This window comes from Limanda limanda, chromosome 15, assembly GCF_963576545.1.
Source record: "Limanda limanda chromosome 15, fLimLim1.1, whole genome shotgun sequence".
In the NCBI taxonomy this organism is placed as follows: domain Eukaryota; kingdom Metazoa; phylum Chordata; class Actinopteri; order Pleuronectiformes; family Pleuronectidae; genus Limanda; species Limanda limanda.
Genome location: NC_083650.1, coordinates 19,061,765 through 19,078,573, shown reverse-complemented (window position 1 = coordinate 19,078,573; position 16,809 = coordinate 19,061,765). Strand labels below are relative to the sequence as shown.

At 43.4% G+C, this 16,809-nt stretch overlaps 1 protein-coding gene across 7 annotated transcripts in view; it reads right to left on the bottom strand.

Annotated features, from left to right (window-relative positions):
• The window catches only part of cpeb3 (cytoplasmic polyadenylation element binding protein 3), a 41,811-nt gene that overhangs the window by 13,342 nt on the left and 11,660 nt on the right, over positions 1 to 16,809 (bottom strand). For 5 of the 7 annotated variants that reach the window (XM_061086958.1, XM_061086959.1, XM_061086953.1 and 2 more), the window contains 4 exons: positions 9,339 to 9,395; positions 5,882 to 5,905; positions 3,309 to 3,476; positions 1,755 to 1,844 (listed from right to left, as the gene is read on the bottom strand). In XM_061086958.1, coding sequence (XP_060942941.1) covers positions 1,755 to 1,844; positions 3,309 to 3,476; positions 5,882 to 5,905; positions 9,339 to 9,395 — 339 coding nt within the window. The remainder of the gene's footprint in view (positions 1 to 1,754; positions 1,845 to 3,308; positions 3,477 to 5,881; positions 5,906 to 9,338; positions 9,396 to 16,809) is intronic. The other 2 variants (XM_061086954.1, XM_061086956.1) reach the window with 1 other exon arrangement.

Below are 16,809 nucleotides of genomic sequence, written 5' to 3'. Positions count from 1 at the left end.
TTAGGGACTTTACAAAATGACTGTGGAGCAGGATAAAAACACAAAACCCTTTCCCATACCTTCCAGACAGTCCATTGTATTAATGCAAAAACTCCCAACACTTTGACCTCAAGACAACATTGTTAATCTCTTGCGTCAAAGAGGATTATAATTCTGAAACTGAAAAATTACAACAAAAAAGATTTTTGATGAGATAAGATATACATAAGAAATAAGAGCAGCTTGAAAACAATGTGCATTTCTTATTGGCCAATGGTGATATTTAGAGAGTATGGCCACAAGAGGTGGATATACACTGGTGATATATGTTGTTGTTGCTATTTTATTATTTACACTTGCTAAAATACAATAATTTAAGAAAAGAAAGACACACAATTGCTGAATTTAGAATAACGTTTATTTTACATAAATGTATTTCACACAAATATTGTTTGCTGAAGTAGATCTGAACTCCTATTTTAGGTTGAAAAATGGACACAAATATCTTGATTGTCAGACGCTGAATATCTCAGAATGTCAGATATCGGCCGGTTTAATCTAACGACCGAGTCATTGGTCAATCACTGACAACAAACACAGCTCGTTCCTGTTTCCTCACTAAGCTGCATGTCCTTTCCATGCAGCAAATGAGTCTTACCCGCTCCCTGAAGTATAAGACTGAGCCATGGTATGAGTCACTCCTGAACCAAAGCACATTCATAGCTGTCCAGACACACACACACACACACACACACTGCCTGCAGTTAAATGGGAAGCAGGAAGGAAAGTGACAGCTCTCTTCCATTCGGTCAAGCTTGGAAGAACGCTCAACACCAGGAGGGGCCAATGACCACTTTGTAAATCAGCCGTTACACAGTCCGTAGAACAGTAGAACATGTTCCCACACACATGTAGGCATCGACTTGCTCTCAACCCTGAAGCTTTAGCTGCTAAGAATCTGCCCAACATTCCTTGCTGATTATGGATTTTTTATATTAACAGGATATTTTATCGGTTTCCATTTGACTTTTTGGAGAGGGGGGGTTTTAAATCAGAGCGAGAGATGAATTCTACACAAATCTTTATTCCCACGTCTCCTCCCCTTACATGGCGGCGTCCTCCAGCTGCCGTAAGCTCATTCATTCCCCTAAAAGGATGCTGCATTTTCTCTCCTGGCTTGGATATTATCGGAGCCAAGCCTATTCAAAATAATCCTCCCGAGCTAAAAAAAAAAAAAAGAAAAAAAGGGGGGATGTTGAAAAATGAGAGTGGAGGAGAAGCTGGCAGAGAGTTCTGCAGGTCTCCAGATGCGGCGTATTACCGTTCGTCCATGGAATGTCAGTTATTTCCAGGACGTCTTTAATAGCTTCCCTAATTTGACGCACGGCAGCTCCTGGGCCGGAGGGAGGGATGTTGGAAAAGAGTGGTGCTGCTCTGATCAGCTGCCCACACATGACACCAGAGAGGCCACGCAGAGAAACAAAGAACTTTCACACTCCTCACTTACTCATTCAAACAAACACTTATGGGTCAGAGCTCCTGGTGGTGGCGGGATATGGACTCATTATACATGATATGAGCATTTCTTCGAGATGTCTGCAGGGGGCTGCTCACATAAACAGACACCTGCATGCTTCCCCAGCGGGAGCCGCGGATTCCGGGAAACATGATTCTTTGCAAAACTCAGAGACGGCGACACACCCGAGGTGATGTTTATTGGTGTAGACTTTGATCTGACGTGAAAACACAGATTATGCCCTGAGAAACGTTCCTACCTTTGGGTGGGAAGTAGGATTTGCTTTCAGCTTTGTGGGGCCAGTCGACCACCAGGTGCCCGTAGCGACGGAAACTGTTGGTGATTTCATCTGTGTAAAAAAAAAAGGAAGAACACAGAAGGAAGGGGGTTTGAGTGTTGTGTTCATGACATGATGAGAAACCATCCATGGCTGTCCATGAACTATGCATGTGAGGGACTCTAGAGCCACACTTTCTACTTTTCACCATGTTTCTGCTGCAGTGGTAGCCAATGTGTTAAACAGGAGCAGAGGCCAAACACATCCCTGCTGCACTGGTCTGACTCGTGCCGTGGAAACTCATGAATTTTTCAGCCAGCTCAGGGCTCACACTGTGCATCCACTCCGTGTTACATGAGCTGGTTCAACGCTGTAGGAGCATATGACCCTAAACATCCCATATTAACGTTCAGACACGCCCCAGGAAACAATTTCAGGTTTATAACGCATCTGGTCACAGACATGAAAGTGACTTAAAAATCTACATATGTTAAGAATCTTTTAAATATATCTATGAGGAAGAAGGAAATACAGTGAATCTTCGGCTCTGGTCTGGTCAACAAATGACATATTTATCTCTCCGCCAAAGAGGTGATGTCATTGGTGTTTGCACCATTACACAAAAACTACTGCAATGATTACAACTAAAACCTTGTGGAACTAAGGATGTGGTATGGATCAGAGGAAGAACCCATTAAATAACCCATTAAATTCGGGTGCAGATCCGTATCAGGGGCAGATCTAGGATTTGTTTTTACCACTTTCTTTAACATTGCAAAATTTGGGGGAGACTTATATTTATGAGTTTGTGCAATATACAAAATACAGATCTATTAAATTGAAATGGCTAAACTCTGGATGCAATTCTTGTCCCCAACTAGGTGCACCTAAAATGGCTTGCTGAGATGTAAAGATCGATACCCCTCACATCTCTATAGTAAAAATGTGTTTATCTCCATCTACTGTGGCTTTTGCATTGTATCGGGGCTTTTTCATTCCTGTTTTCTGTGAACTACTGTTTGACTGTGACATTTTGTCCTGTTTAATTCATACAAAACCATAAAACCACAGAAATGACATGTGGCTACACAAGGGGGTGATGTGCCTAACTATTTCTTTGCTAAGGGGAATTTTCCTGTCTTTGTACAATGCTATGCTCTGGTAACCCTCTGCAAGAAAGCTAATAAGCATGTTTCCTATTTGTCCAACTAGTCTTTCAGCAAAGTGTTCTTTAGTTTGGAAACATTGCTGTAAAACTTCCGAACGGTACATCAAACCCAGGCCTGGGAACCCAAATGATGATTGTGGCTAAAAAAATGTGTTATCCCTAACAAGGAGTGTCCACATGCCCTAAAGCCAGTTTTATATATATGTGTGTGTGTGTGTGTGTGTAACTGTTAATGGCAAACAGCCAAAGACGGAACTGAAAGGCTTCCAGCTGTGTACGTAGAGTACAGAGTGTATCAGTTTGACTTTGTGGCACGGCGGTGTGGAGGAGTGAAATCTTTCCTCCGCATGTAAATCCCTTTTGTTTACCTTCATCTATGTCGGGTGGAAGTCCTCCAACAAAGACCTTCCTGGAGTAGCGCTCCATCCGCTCTCCGTTCTGACAGCGGGTCGGCGAGTTCAGGCCCGGGGTCAAGGAGGGGTCACCGTGGCCATCGTCGAGGAAACCGTCTTCAAAGGGGAAAAGGCAAGAACGACCTGGTAGGGGCAGACAAGAGAAAGAGAAAGAGGTAGGGACGACAAGGAGGGAGGACAGGGGAGCAGAGAGAGGTGTAAGAGTGAAAGGTAAAGAGGGAGGAGTGTGAGAGGTAAGAGTGAATTAATCACTTCTGGAAACAATTATAGAAACAGAATCAGGTTGGTTCATGAGGTCACCATCATTCTTTGTTTTGTCCGCTCAAAACATCCATTCTAACTCATTATATAAGGATATTGTAAAAAGCTACAACTACTATGATCGGATTATATTATAAATACGTCAGAATAATGTGATGGATTATCAATACAATTCTTCTGCGACTGGGTATTGTTCATTAAATATGTATCATCTTAAAAAGACAGGAAATCCACAAGCTAAATTATTATATTCTATAACAATTCAAGAAAAAGGTGACATCCATGAACACTGAATTAAAAATAGGTTCTTGTGGAAACCCTTCCAAAACAATGCACGGTGTTGTTAAAGCAGTCCATGATTTTAGATTCAGATGTTCCACAATCACATTTGTGTGTAACGTGCGGGGGTGCACATGCATTTGACCGCTGCATATATCAAATTATAATCATGACATCCAAACGCCGTCTGGGGAACTTGCTCCTGCTCCTAATCATCCTAACATTAACACTAACCCTGACCTGAGGGAACCATGCTGAACTGCAGCACATAATGAGAATGGAGAGACAGTTGATCAGCCAGTAATGGTTATGGTGTTCGGACACATCAAGCCTGTGGAAGTCTAAACCATCTACGCTTCCCACAGGGGGGCTTCCACTGCTGGACAGATGTCTGGGCATTATCACCTCCACCAATATAGTTTTTTTCCCCCAGATCTTAATTCAATGTCTTTCAGTTTGCACTTGCATAGCTCGCACTCAAATAGTCTCTAATAGTTCCTGCTTGTGCTAGGAATTGCACTCGCGCTGCCTCTGTGAGCGTGTGAAACATCTTGGATGTTTTGGTGCAACACATCTGTCAAATGTACCAAACTAATACAAATGGGGAATATTGGCAGATTTGTTGCACAAAACATCCAAGAGTAGATGTTTCACACGCTCACAGACCAGTGTGAGTGCAAGAAGAGCTAAAGCTGGAGCGCATTAAGTATTTTCATTCAACAAACTATCTGAGTGCAAGCACAGAGTTTGAGCACCAGCAGAGCAAATCTAAGAACAAGCAGGGGCTATTTGAGTGCAAGTGCATTTCGATGAGACTTGGTAGAAGGGTAAGACATGGGCTATGAAAGAACCCATTACATTTTGGTGTGGATCTGGACAATGGGCTCAGATTTATGAGACATTTTTACCATTTTCCCAAAGAACATTTCATGGATTTGGATGAAAAATCAGGCGTATTAAGGGAATTGAAATCTATAAATGTGTGTCATTTAGTGAAGACTGTTGGGCCTCGGGCAAAGGTGTGTGCTACTCTGGATATAGTGTGTTTTAACATTGTGGTGTTGCTTGTTCAAATAGAATATGTATGTTCTATTCACTACAACCACAATTAAGTCCCTCACTTAAGCGGGTTTGATTTTTGAAGAAATACAAATTTCAGATAGTAAAGAAATCACTTTTTTCTCCTGTGTGTTCATGTCAGCGCCTCATGAACACTCTTTATTGATAGGACTTTGATTCAGACAATATTTACTGCACTTTCCCATCTCCACCATATTACAGTCTAAACATAATAACCCCAGCCTGATATTACAGTAAACGTACAAATGCCACACGGCAGCCCTTCCCGCTCGCTGAAGAAAATCAGAATTATTAAAGCAGCACATCAAATCAAAAATGAGCCATGTTGGAAGCGCCAGCAGAATCCAGATGATGAGTCACTTCTGAGTCAGCGTCCTCCTTCATGAAAATCCCCAAAGTTAAATTTGGAAAGTCTCCAACCAAACATGCCTCAACATTTCCAAAGATTAAGCGTTGGATTTGGCGGCAGATTCAGAATCATGCAGTTGACAATGAAAGAAAAGGGAGTGTGTCGATTTTGCACCAGATACTGTGATCAGATCAGATGTCTTTGTGTTTTTAGGAATTACAACCTCCCACATTTGCACCAGTGGTTGCGTTAGCATAAGAGGAAGAACACTGACTCAGAACAGAGACAAAAATAAATTTAGCAGGATGACTTTTTTCCCCTCTCACCATCAAGCAAAACAAGATTAAAATTTGGTGGACCCTTGCCCCATCTTGATTGAATGCACATCATGGAAAACAGTGTGTCAAAATTAATATGATTTCATTCAATCACAGCACAGATGAAAAGCAGATAGTGACACCACACTACGCCCCCCCCCCCCCCCTTCAGAGAGAGAGGGAGGGAGAGAGACACGGTCAGCATGGCAAGCAGAACCCCAGAGAAGATGCCACAACGTTACCTCTTCTACGGCCATAGCTCCGGGCTGCTTGTCAGCATAGTGGGGGAGGGAGGGAGAGAGACACAAGGGTGAGAGAGAGAGAGAGAGAGAGAGAGAGAGAGGGTTGGGGCAGGAAAGAGATACAGAGACATGGGTTTTGAGGAAGTAAACCAAAACCAGGAACATCTCTAAGGCAACAGTGAGACCACATATGGCTCCACCTAAGCTTCGGCCAACAGGAGGAGGGTGATTAGTGCCCCCCCCCTGCAGTAAACCTGCTGCACCTGCCTTAGCAACGGACGAAAGCAGATGCGGTATGGGCGGGTGGGGTTAGCCACAGAGATGGCTGAGATATTTAGCAGCATAATCCAACGCCCCATAGCCGGAGATCGTCATCTCAGCTTAATGAACCATCGATGGCTCGCGTTCGTGCTAATCTTCTGTGAATATTCACAAATGAGGCCATAAAGCTGAGTGCACGCAGGACTGGAGGTAGAGCAGGTTAGTCATTATCATGGCCTCGGTGAAATATTTAAAAAGTTGCTCCAGGGTCAGATTTGGCAGGCCAGCTGCAAGTGGAAACTTCCCACAGGTTAAAGGGAGAGTGTGGAGGTGGCTGGCAGCCTCTGGGCTCTGAGCGGGGGGGATAACATGCAGGGTGGAGGGGGGGGTGGGGTGGAGAACCGGCTATAATGTCTGTGGGCTGCACTGATCCAAATCTACCGCAAGGCAAAAGTACACTGTGATCATCACTTATATCTAATCAGCTTTTCACATGTTCCAGTCTTATCTCTTCAGTCTTTTTAATGCTCACGTCACTGCATGAATCTAAAAAACTGTCAGATAACAACTGGGAATTTTAATTCTGTCAGCTGTGCACTTTTCTCAGACGTTTTAGACTGCAGGGTTCATGGGGTGCATTTGGAAAAAAAAATAAACCCTGTGTCCTCAGCGGCAACTTACTGGCTTTTTACAAAGGTCTTGACTCCTCTTCCATACATGACTAAATGTTGTCAAGGTCCTTGGAAACTGAGCAATTTCGATCAACATGGGGTGTGCCCCAGAAAAGTTAAAATATAAATCCCTAAGGATGTAATATGATAACAACTTAAAAATCACCATGACAACTGAGGAAACTCCATCAGCTGATGAAGAAGGAAAGTAAGTAAGTAAGTAAGTAAGTAAGTAAGTAAGTAAGTAAGTAAGTAAGTAAGTAAGTAAGTAAGTAAGTAAGTAAGTAAGTAAGTAAGTAAGTAAGTAAGTAAGTGGACCTTCAGCTGAGATTGTTTGAGTTACTTTTTTTGGTCAATATTTTCAGCAGCGTCTCTGTCTTTCTCTAATATCCCATCACCTGTAACAACATTAAACAATCTTGGGTCATTTAATGATAATTGAGCTGGTTTCCTTCACAACTGACGAAATTACATCCATTGAGAAATACCACCGAGATACACACTTAAGCTGGAATCACGTGCATATAAATCCACCTTTCAACTATTATGTAAATGAAATTGCCTGAGAAAAAACCAGGAGATTGAATTTAAAGCTCAGGACGAAGCTAAAAGGCGATACTAAAATGATATTTGTGAAAAGTGATCCATAATTTCCAGTTTGTCGGGATTTTCCAGTAGGAAGCCAAATTTGCAACACCAGCTCTTCAAAGTTCAAGAATAAACTCAATAAAGCTCTACTTTTATGTGGAGAAAAACCACATATTGTTTCAGAAACCTTTGTCAGTGTTTCCTTAATCTCCGAAGTGTTTTTACAAACAAGCTCAATTGGAACCTCGCTGTGCAGTGACTGCAAACCGCAGAGGAGGCAAAATGTGGCTTAAGACGGAGCAAATTCCAACAAACAGCAGGAGGGGTTACACAGAACACAGAACAGATCCTCCTGCAGCTCTAAACTCATAAGTCACAAAGCAGACTCGTGGCCTCAAAAAAGCAATATGGGCCTTCGGGTTGCGAGCGCCCCATTGTGTGACTTGGCCCTCTGGCTCCTCTCAGGGAATACATTGTCTCAGAGCCTCTTCTCCCTTGCTATGTTTTCATTAAAAAGATCTGACTCTCCAATCTCCCCCCCAAAAAAGCCTGGGCAGTCTCTGCAGCTTTGCACTCTCACCGTCTGGTCTTGGCAGAAACAAAGTCACCTAGCAACCAGGGCAAAATGAAGGAACCGTTTCGCTGGGAAATTTTCAGATCCCTCGACGAGACGAAACACCGACCACGAGGGAGAGCAGGAAGAAGAAAAGTGAGGGTTAAGAAGAAGTGCCAGCTTCAAACTGTGTAATGTCTGCAAGAGAGAAAATGTTTTAAAGAAAACTCGGTGATTCCTCTGGGCTTGAGGAGTTTGATGTCTCCTGCTCTGAGCCGCTTCAAAGCCTCAGACGCTTCTACTAAGCTGTCAAGTGAACATCACTAAGAAATCTGGATAGACGACCTATGCAGATCACGCTCAACCCTCTCTTCTTCACTTCAAGTGCTATCCGTAGACAGAAGAGGCCTTACAGGCTCTCACAGCATGAAGCGGCTGAGCTAATGGGTTGAAATGAGGGAGAAAAGCTGAATAAAATACTTTTAAAAAGTTGGAACCGAAGCTTCCCTGTCTACACACATCAGAGGCTACAACAGTGTGAGCCAGTTCTGACAGACTTGGGGAGATCCGGGCAGATCCGTGCTTGCCTGAGCGTAATCCCATGACACAACAGTTTAACATCACTCCGAGACACGTTCTCCGAGGATACGAATGATGAAAAGAACAGAGTGAGAAGCACCAGCGCTATCGATATGTGACATTAGGAAATTGCTTCGTCTGCCTTCACCCGTCTGTATCCCTGTATGCCAACTGAACATATCTAGAGTGGAAGGGCTTTGCTGAAGTGATTTGATCACTGGTCGTTCAAACCAGCTTTGATATCTGCCGAGTTTTTGGACAAGGCAAACATGACTCTCTGAACTAGAGGAAATCGAGCCCGGAAGAACTTATAACCCTGACCCCATCTAAAGAGGAATGAAGATCACTCAGGCAGGGCAGAGCCAAGTCTGGAAAACTCTGTGGCATCTATGTAGCAGCATACGGGACAAAGACCTGATAAAGACCCGTCTCGTGTCAATGCTGGTCATCTGCCATCTGGTGGGACACTGGTAGGAATATAATCTTACATGTTGAGGTATTTTTGGAAGAGCTATTCACAGGTCAACTGCCAGAGCTCCGAGGACTGCCCTAGGTTTATGGTGTCAGGGAATCCAGGCCTTAGCTAAGGGTAGGCAGGTGTGCTCCGTGTACTGTATATTGATCGGGTTGTGTTGTTGGAGGGGCCATATCCTTTCATGGGAACATGCCAGAAAGAACTTCCAGGTCTCTAGTTCTTTCAAAACCCAGAGGACCAAATGCAGCCACAATGCATTTATCGGCAGAACGGAAACAATTCCAATGAATTCTAGGAACATGATGGGTCTCTGCAGTGAATGGGACTTACTGTTCAATGGCATTATGTGCTCTGCTCCGGGATGATGAAAGTTGAGGCCCATACGTCCTGTCAAAGAAAAAAAAAACAAGACTTTTACAAAAGAGGGAAAACATGGACAGCACTGATAAAAGCCAGCCTGTTGACAGATAATCATTTAACCTTCCATTCTACTGTCGGCAGGGAGCAAATGAATGAATCATGATGAAATGTTTAATGCCATGAATGAATTAAAAAACATGATACAGTGGAAGGGAACATAGCCACAGATTATAGATGTGCAAGGCGAGGTAGAAACACACATTCCTTTATTGTTACATATGCGCTCATACACAGACATGTACACAAAAACAAAAGGCAATTATAAGGGTAGGAATTTAACACAGTGTGCATTCTGCCACATTAAGCGTATGATTCAAGAACCCATGTGCGGGTGCTTTCGCTGGGAGAGGGCTGGTGTGGGACATTTAAATAATCGTCATGGTTATCTCTGTCTCCATCGTTCTTGTACAGACAACAAGCAGAAAAATACACCTAAGCTGAGGCATAAATATCCTACCTGGCTTAAGAAACAATTTTGTAGTCTCAGTGTCAACATCGTTAGCAGCGGCACACCCTTTATCTCTTAACCACTTAAAATTAGGTCACTCTGTCAAAATCCACTTTTAGTAGCTATTTACTCAACGCACAGAGACAGGCAGCCTATAGAGAGTCATTTAAGCTGGACAGCTACTGTAAATGAGCTACCCTTGCACAGAGCATCACTTTAGTGTTAACACTAGGGTGTAAAGGCTAGGGGAGGTGACTGTAAAGGATCTCTTGCAATGCTGCTTGTATAGGTTTCCCCTTATGCTACATGGACATTGAGAGATCAACAGGCTTTATGTTGCAAGCTGCTATGGTGCAAATCATGAGGACATGTCAAATGTTTCAAAATTTGGCCACAGAAGACAGATAGCAGGGACACAAGGGGGGGATGAATGTGGATTTCCACACTCCTCTGGGCCAATGGGAATCAAGACAACAGTAGGGCTCGGGGGCAAATGGGAGTGTGATTAGCTCAGACACTTGTGCACACATTTATATGAACACCTGGGTTGTGTGACTTATGGATATGTTGGCCAGTGTCTCATTCTTTTTACAATTTATTAGCATGAGGATTAGATGCAAAGGGAGGAAATCTTGTCCTGTTAAAGAGGCAATAGATTCAAGAGGTACTTTACAGTCATATTACTGGTAAACATGTGGGGTCCAGTCTGCCAACAGAATTAAGGGGATTAAGACCAAATGTCTCACTGACTGAAGTGTCACTAAAAGAGAATCCCTTCCATCTCTAAAGCCGATTGTGCACTTTGACCTCGAGCGACTGCATTTGTTTTGCAGTCAGAAAGAAGAGAATGCACACTGGGTACAAGTACAATCCATTAAACACATACACAATCAGAGCTGTGACTGCTGATCATAGGGTAAAAGTTGCAACAAATATTTTGGTCTGTGCTTTCCTTTTCATCGACATTAGTCATTTTGGGTGACAGAGGGGGACAGTTGCCCCCCCGAGCCCTTAAAATAGCTCTGGGCATGTGCCATCTGCTTCCCCTAGGAGTTAAGTGGCAGGGCCTGAGGGGCCCCTGAGCTGCTGCTGCTGCCACTGCTGTTCTGGTGACATTTCCTCATCGAGAGCATGAGCTATTCTCAACCTCCCCATAATGGTTGCACAGAAGCGCAGCCGCTCGGGAAACAAGCCATAGCATTTCTTAGGCACGGTTCCAACAGCACCTTTCTTTGGGAATAAAAACTGAAAACAGAACGGTGACAAGACACTTATGTCTTCATTAACTGCTTTCCAGAACAGTTACGATATAGGCTAAAAATATTCATAACAACACTGCATTCTAAATTATTTTTTGGATTGAGGATAAACTGTTTGATAACATCATGTTTTTTTAAAACCTAACTGTTCAGTCTATTATCAGCAGGGGAGGAAAGAGTAGGAAGCCGAGAAGCTCATCTTCAGATGAAGTAACTGAGTCGCTGGCACTGATCAACGACCATATCAACCAGATCAGATTTATCATGGTCATCATGGAGACATCATGCTGTCTGTCTAGGGTGCAAAGGTTTTGAGGAATCTGAGGAAATATAGGTTTTTGACCTTTGCTTTCCATGTAGTGAATTTCAAAACTTCTGAAAGGCAACACGAATGCTGAGCCTCAAGTTCCAATGTGGTAAAATGTTCACTAGATTCCACGTGGCTGATCACCTCTGACTGGATCCCACCTGGAGATCTTCTCAACTGCTTTGGTCCTGTTTTGCTCCCTCTGGTCCACATTATAGCACATATTTAAGCCCCCAATAACACCTCTAATAGAAAGCTGCAGCAGGAGTTATGAGAGGGGAGTGGGTGTAGCAACAGCAAAGTGTGGAAACGTCGGCGGTGATGGAAAAACACACCTCGGCTGCAGCAGGGTGCCCGAGAGCTGTGCTTTTGCTGACTACTGCCAAAGAAACCTTTAATTACCATCACAACATTAGCAGAGAGGGGTAAGAGTCATGACAATACCCAGCGATGTGCACGTGTTCTGTACACGTCCAACAGATGGAAAGATCGAGACTTGGTATTCTCATGCTTCTGTGAGAATACCCAGGGTTTAGTGTGTCTCTCTGCCAGAATGCCCCACTTCCTACACTTCATACCAGCTGGTGCTGAACCCAGCAACCCTTAGTGAGATGATTACGACAGGGCAAAGGTTCCTTTAGCAATCAAGGCCTAGCACATAACAGTTAAGGCATATATATCTGGAAGCAAATCCCCCAAACCTCCCACTGCCATTTAAAGTTTCATAAAAGCAGTAATTATAAAACTATTAAGTACCTTCTCATACAATGATGGAGGATTTGCACAATCCAGTAAAGTCTGATGCACAACTTGGGAGTGATAGTAACGCTTTCCTGGTCTGTGAGATCCGCACAAAACAAGTTTTTAATAGACAAACAAGCCGGGACTTGTTTCAGTTGCCTGGACAGAATTAGCACAGTCATGCTTGCAGGAGTCACTGATTTTCCACCATAACAAAACACAACACGCCGACACACTGAAAGTGTAGTTTATTGGCAGCAAGGTGCTATTTAACCTTTCACACAACCTACAAACACATCATCTTATCTCCATGCAGTCATTACCAGCTGTTTAAAGTACAGGGGGCATCCCTCTGCGGTGGAGCTAATCTCAAGTGTTGTTTGCTACACGGTTTGTAAAGTGAAGGGGTTAAGTCCAACTGGCCAGCCAAACGTCAGCCTAACCAAATACTGACCTTTAACCTCGACTTAAGCTGCATGACCCCGCTCTGAACCTAAAGACAACAGTTCACGTAGACGACTTCTTCTAAACCAATGAGATCGAGAACGATGAGATGATGATGTGGTGCTGGTGTACTTTTCAAGTTTTTAGCTAAACCTTTATCTTAAAGCCTTTAAACCACAAATTTACCAAAGGTAGAGGCAGACAGAGCAAAGTCCAGGCTGCATATGTGCAAAACTCGCAGGAAAAGTTAAACACCCAAGCCTTCGATTCATCGCAGCACCTGGACTAATCACTGTGTTACTCATCTGACCTATTCTGCCAGGCGACTCTTGTTTTCGTCCTGATAAAAACCCTTGTGTGTCAACTCTAACCCACTGACCACTGCTCCTGTCAACAAACACACAAAGTCAAACAGCGCCAGTGTTTGCCCTCCCCCTCCACTACTGACCACGCAGTTCAAGCTGGCCCCTGCTATCATTTACAACAATATTATACTTCATAATGACTATTAACCAACACATGGCAGGAGACAACCAAACACATCTAAATCCATGTTAACTGCTTGTGTAAAGCCTAAATGGTTAACATTGTTCAAAAACAAATGACATGGTGGAGGCACTGTACTGAAAAAGTTTGTTGTCCATTCCATCGGCTCGTGTTTTTAATAAATTGTTTAATTATTTAGAGCAATTTTTAGGGGCTCTTTTTGCAGGCTCTTTCAGGCTTATCTAATGTAGAATTGTAAGTTCAGACATGTTCAGAAATTGTAACTGACGCATGAGTAAGGTCATGTGAGTCAGATCAGCTGATATGCATGTGTGTTTTCAACGAGACACGATGGGTGGGGTGGGATTCACATGCAGGAGTCAAAGGGACTCATTATCACTTTTGAGCATCTCTGTGTGTGTGTGTGTGTGTGTGCGTGTGTGTGTGCGTGTGTGTGTGTGTGTGGCTTCATATCTGTTGTGTCGTCTTTGTCAAGGTCAACAATGAGTCACAGCCTGAAACAAGTGTGTGAGGTGAGAGTGTTTAGCATGGAATGTCACCGTTGATTTATGTGTCAGAAACAATTTGTGCGTGTTCTATGCTTGTGTCTGGGTGCGTGCGTGTGTGACGATACTCTTTGCAGCAGCAGTGATGGTGGCTGTTGTCGAACTGGTGGCGTTTTTCCAGGCCGAGGGGAGAATCTCTTATGTGTGTGTTAGTGTGGGGGGGGCCTCGCTCTCTCCACACGTGAGCTCAGCTGACCCAGTTCAGACACCTGACACAGACCAGTGTGTGCAGTAATGGTGATTGTTTAGACATCCCCGCGGCCCTGTCGCCCCTCGCCAAGGAGTCAAGAGCTCTTAAAAAGTTTGAGAGGATCTCAAAAGCAGTATGGAAGTCGCCTGTTGTCCAAACAAGGGCACACTGAAAAAAAGTGTGTGGGTGTGGTTACCTCACACACTCTTGAGAAGACCCTCCGATTCTCATGCGCATGGCAACCTTATTAATAACCCTAACCCTAACCTTAATCTGACCACAACTCCCCTGTGACCGCTAACCCCTAACCTTAATCAGGACCTCAGAAATGTCCTTTTACCTCATTATGACCAAGCTTTGGACCTTGTGAGTCCTACTGGTCCTGAAAAGGTAACTGTATATGCTGGAAAAAGTCTTAAAGAGGTAACAACATGAGTACACACACACACACACACACACACACTCATAAAAGACTCCAGGAAAAACAACTATTCTGGTCACAATGAGAAGTATGCGAGAAATGTCTGTGATGGGATGGATGTGGGTGGGACACTTTCAAATGGGGATGCAAAACTGGGTCTACTGGGTTGAACACTTTTGACTATTGTTTGTCAGATGTAGTCGCTTTAAAGTCAGACACCAAACTAACAGAAAGGGTTGTTGGCTTCAGACACAACTCGGATGGGAAAAAAGTAAACCGAGCCTTGCCGCAGCATTAGGGGGACAGGGACGACAGCCAACGCCTAACCCTGCTCCAAGTCGCTATATCTGCAGCCAGCCCCCATAAACTGATTTGTTTGGTAATTCTTGATATAAGTTATATTCAAGACTAAAGCTTCAAGCTTCAGTTAAACTAGCATGATTTACATGGACAGCAATACTCCAATTTACGACACTATTTTGATTATGTTCATATATTTATGACAGAGCCTAGTCTGATTATGAAGTATAGCAGTTGGCAACTTCCATACATGTACTTAATTCAATTATTGCTTATTCTAAGTGTTACGTTATTCAGGTTATTCTGGAAATGCTGTTTACATGACAGTGTCTCAATCAGTCCATTGTCTTAATCAGGTTAATAACAGAATGTTAATGTCCATGTAAACATTCTTTGATTCAACTGTAACTTACACTGGTGAAGCTGAAACCCCTTCTCCCATCTTCTGACAGGAAAAACATGGACACAGGATTATTGAATCAGGTCTAAATAAATTTGAATTCAGTCGGCTGATCAGCCTGTGGCTTTATAATTTGACCTGACTAAACTGCTGCTTGTCAACACATTGGCTTCACTCTATTAAATTAACAAATTTGTAGTAATGACACATATGGATACAGAAAATAGTTGAGGAGAGAAATTTCTCAACAAATGACCAAAACCTGAATCTAACTAAACCATGAAGATCTGGACCATTTTGCTATATTGTCAGTGCTGGGTCAGACACAGTCACTGAGCCCATTGGCTATCGTCAATCAAGTGCAACAGCAAATATTTTAGGGCTTCCGGTTTAGACAATGGATATCCAGGCCAAGACTGTCTTCCATTCACAGACGAGTTTCTTTTATCACACAAATCAAACGCTTCTACACACAAAACACAGCAACAAACAGTGATAGGTAGGGGTTTTAGGTCTAGACCACATTTTGGCTAATCTCTATCAACAGCAATCTGCATATTGATGCAACAATCAAAAGCTGATAGCCAATATATTTTGTTCAATGTGTTCTGCTTTTTTAGCCGTCCACTTGTGAACCGTTCGCCTGCAGGCAACCAAAGCCTTCTCACACATGACTAGAGACGGACACGGAAGGAATCTTGTCCCTTGCTAGTGATTCTGAATATTTACATGGAGAATTTCTTTATAGAGATTAGTTCAGACAGCAAACTGCAAGTGCAACAAAGAAAAAATATGCTCAATGAAAAAGAAATAGCACATTCAGCTGCTTGCTGTCGATTCTTCAGCAGACGCCGGACCTGGCTGAAGCCCAGGGCTCCTCTCAGACAGTCAGTAGGTATGCATGTAGGGTGGAGCTGCTCTGTGGTTGGCACAGTAGCTTACACTGCAGCCCCACAATGTCTGCATGACGATGAGAGAGGTAAACAAGCAGAGAGAGAGAGAGAGAGAGATGCAGGAATGCACGCCCATGTTTATGTATCACACTCCCGCTCCTTTCCTTGTATCTCCTCTGTCTCTGCTTGGCTTTGATAAACAATCAAAGGGAAAGCCTGCAGGACATTACAACACCTTTCCAGTAAAGTTGGGCCAGTTGACTGTAACAATGCTCTCTCAGCCCAAGATTGGGAAAACAGACTCTAGGGATGAGAAAGCGACATGCTTTGCTCGTTATATACCCCTCCCACAAATCTTTCCATTGTTAAGATAGGAGGATGGGGGAGCATGAAAACCCTACACCCGACCTGACAGGGCCCCATCTGGGAGACAGGAGTTTTTACAATGAACACGTGACCGCCACTAAAAAAATATTGGCTTAGAAGGCCTGACATACATTGGATGACCTTAAAAGGTTGGTAGGAGATTGCTGTTACTGATCTGATCTTCAGGCTTTAACTCAGTCGTGGCAGGCCTAAGCCACACGATCACACACAAAATAAAACTCCACTTCACTACGATGTACGAACTCTGCACCATGGTAATCATGTCACTTAGGAAAAATAACAATATGAAGCACAAATACATTGATCGGCGCATGATTCTGTTCACGATACGGTCAGTCAACATAAGCACAGGTCATGTGACACCGATCACTTGATCCAGTGTTTCAAACCGACAGAAAGTCAACAGGCGAAGAAAAAGAAAAGGCAAAAGAAGACCCCGAGTGCATGCTGCGGACAAACTCTCACACACAGACGCACAAACAAACGCACACCAAGATTTTGCAGGTCGGGCTCATAATGTCAATTACTCATTTCAGATG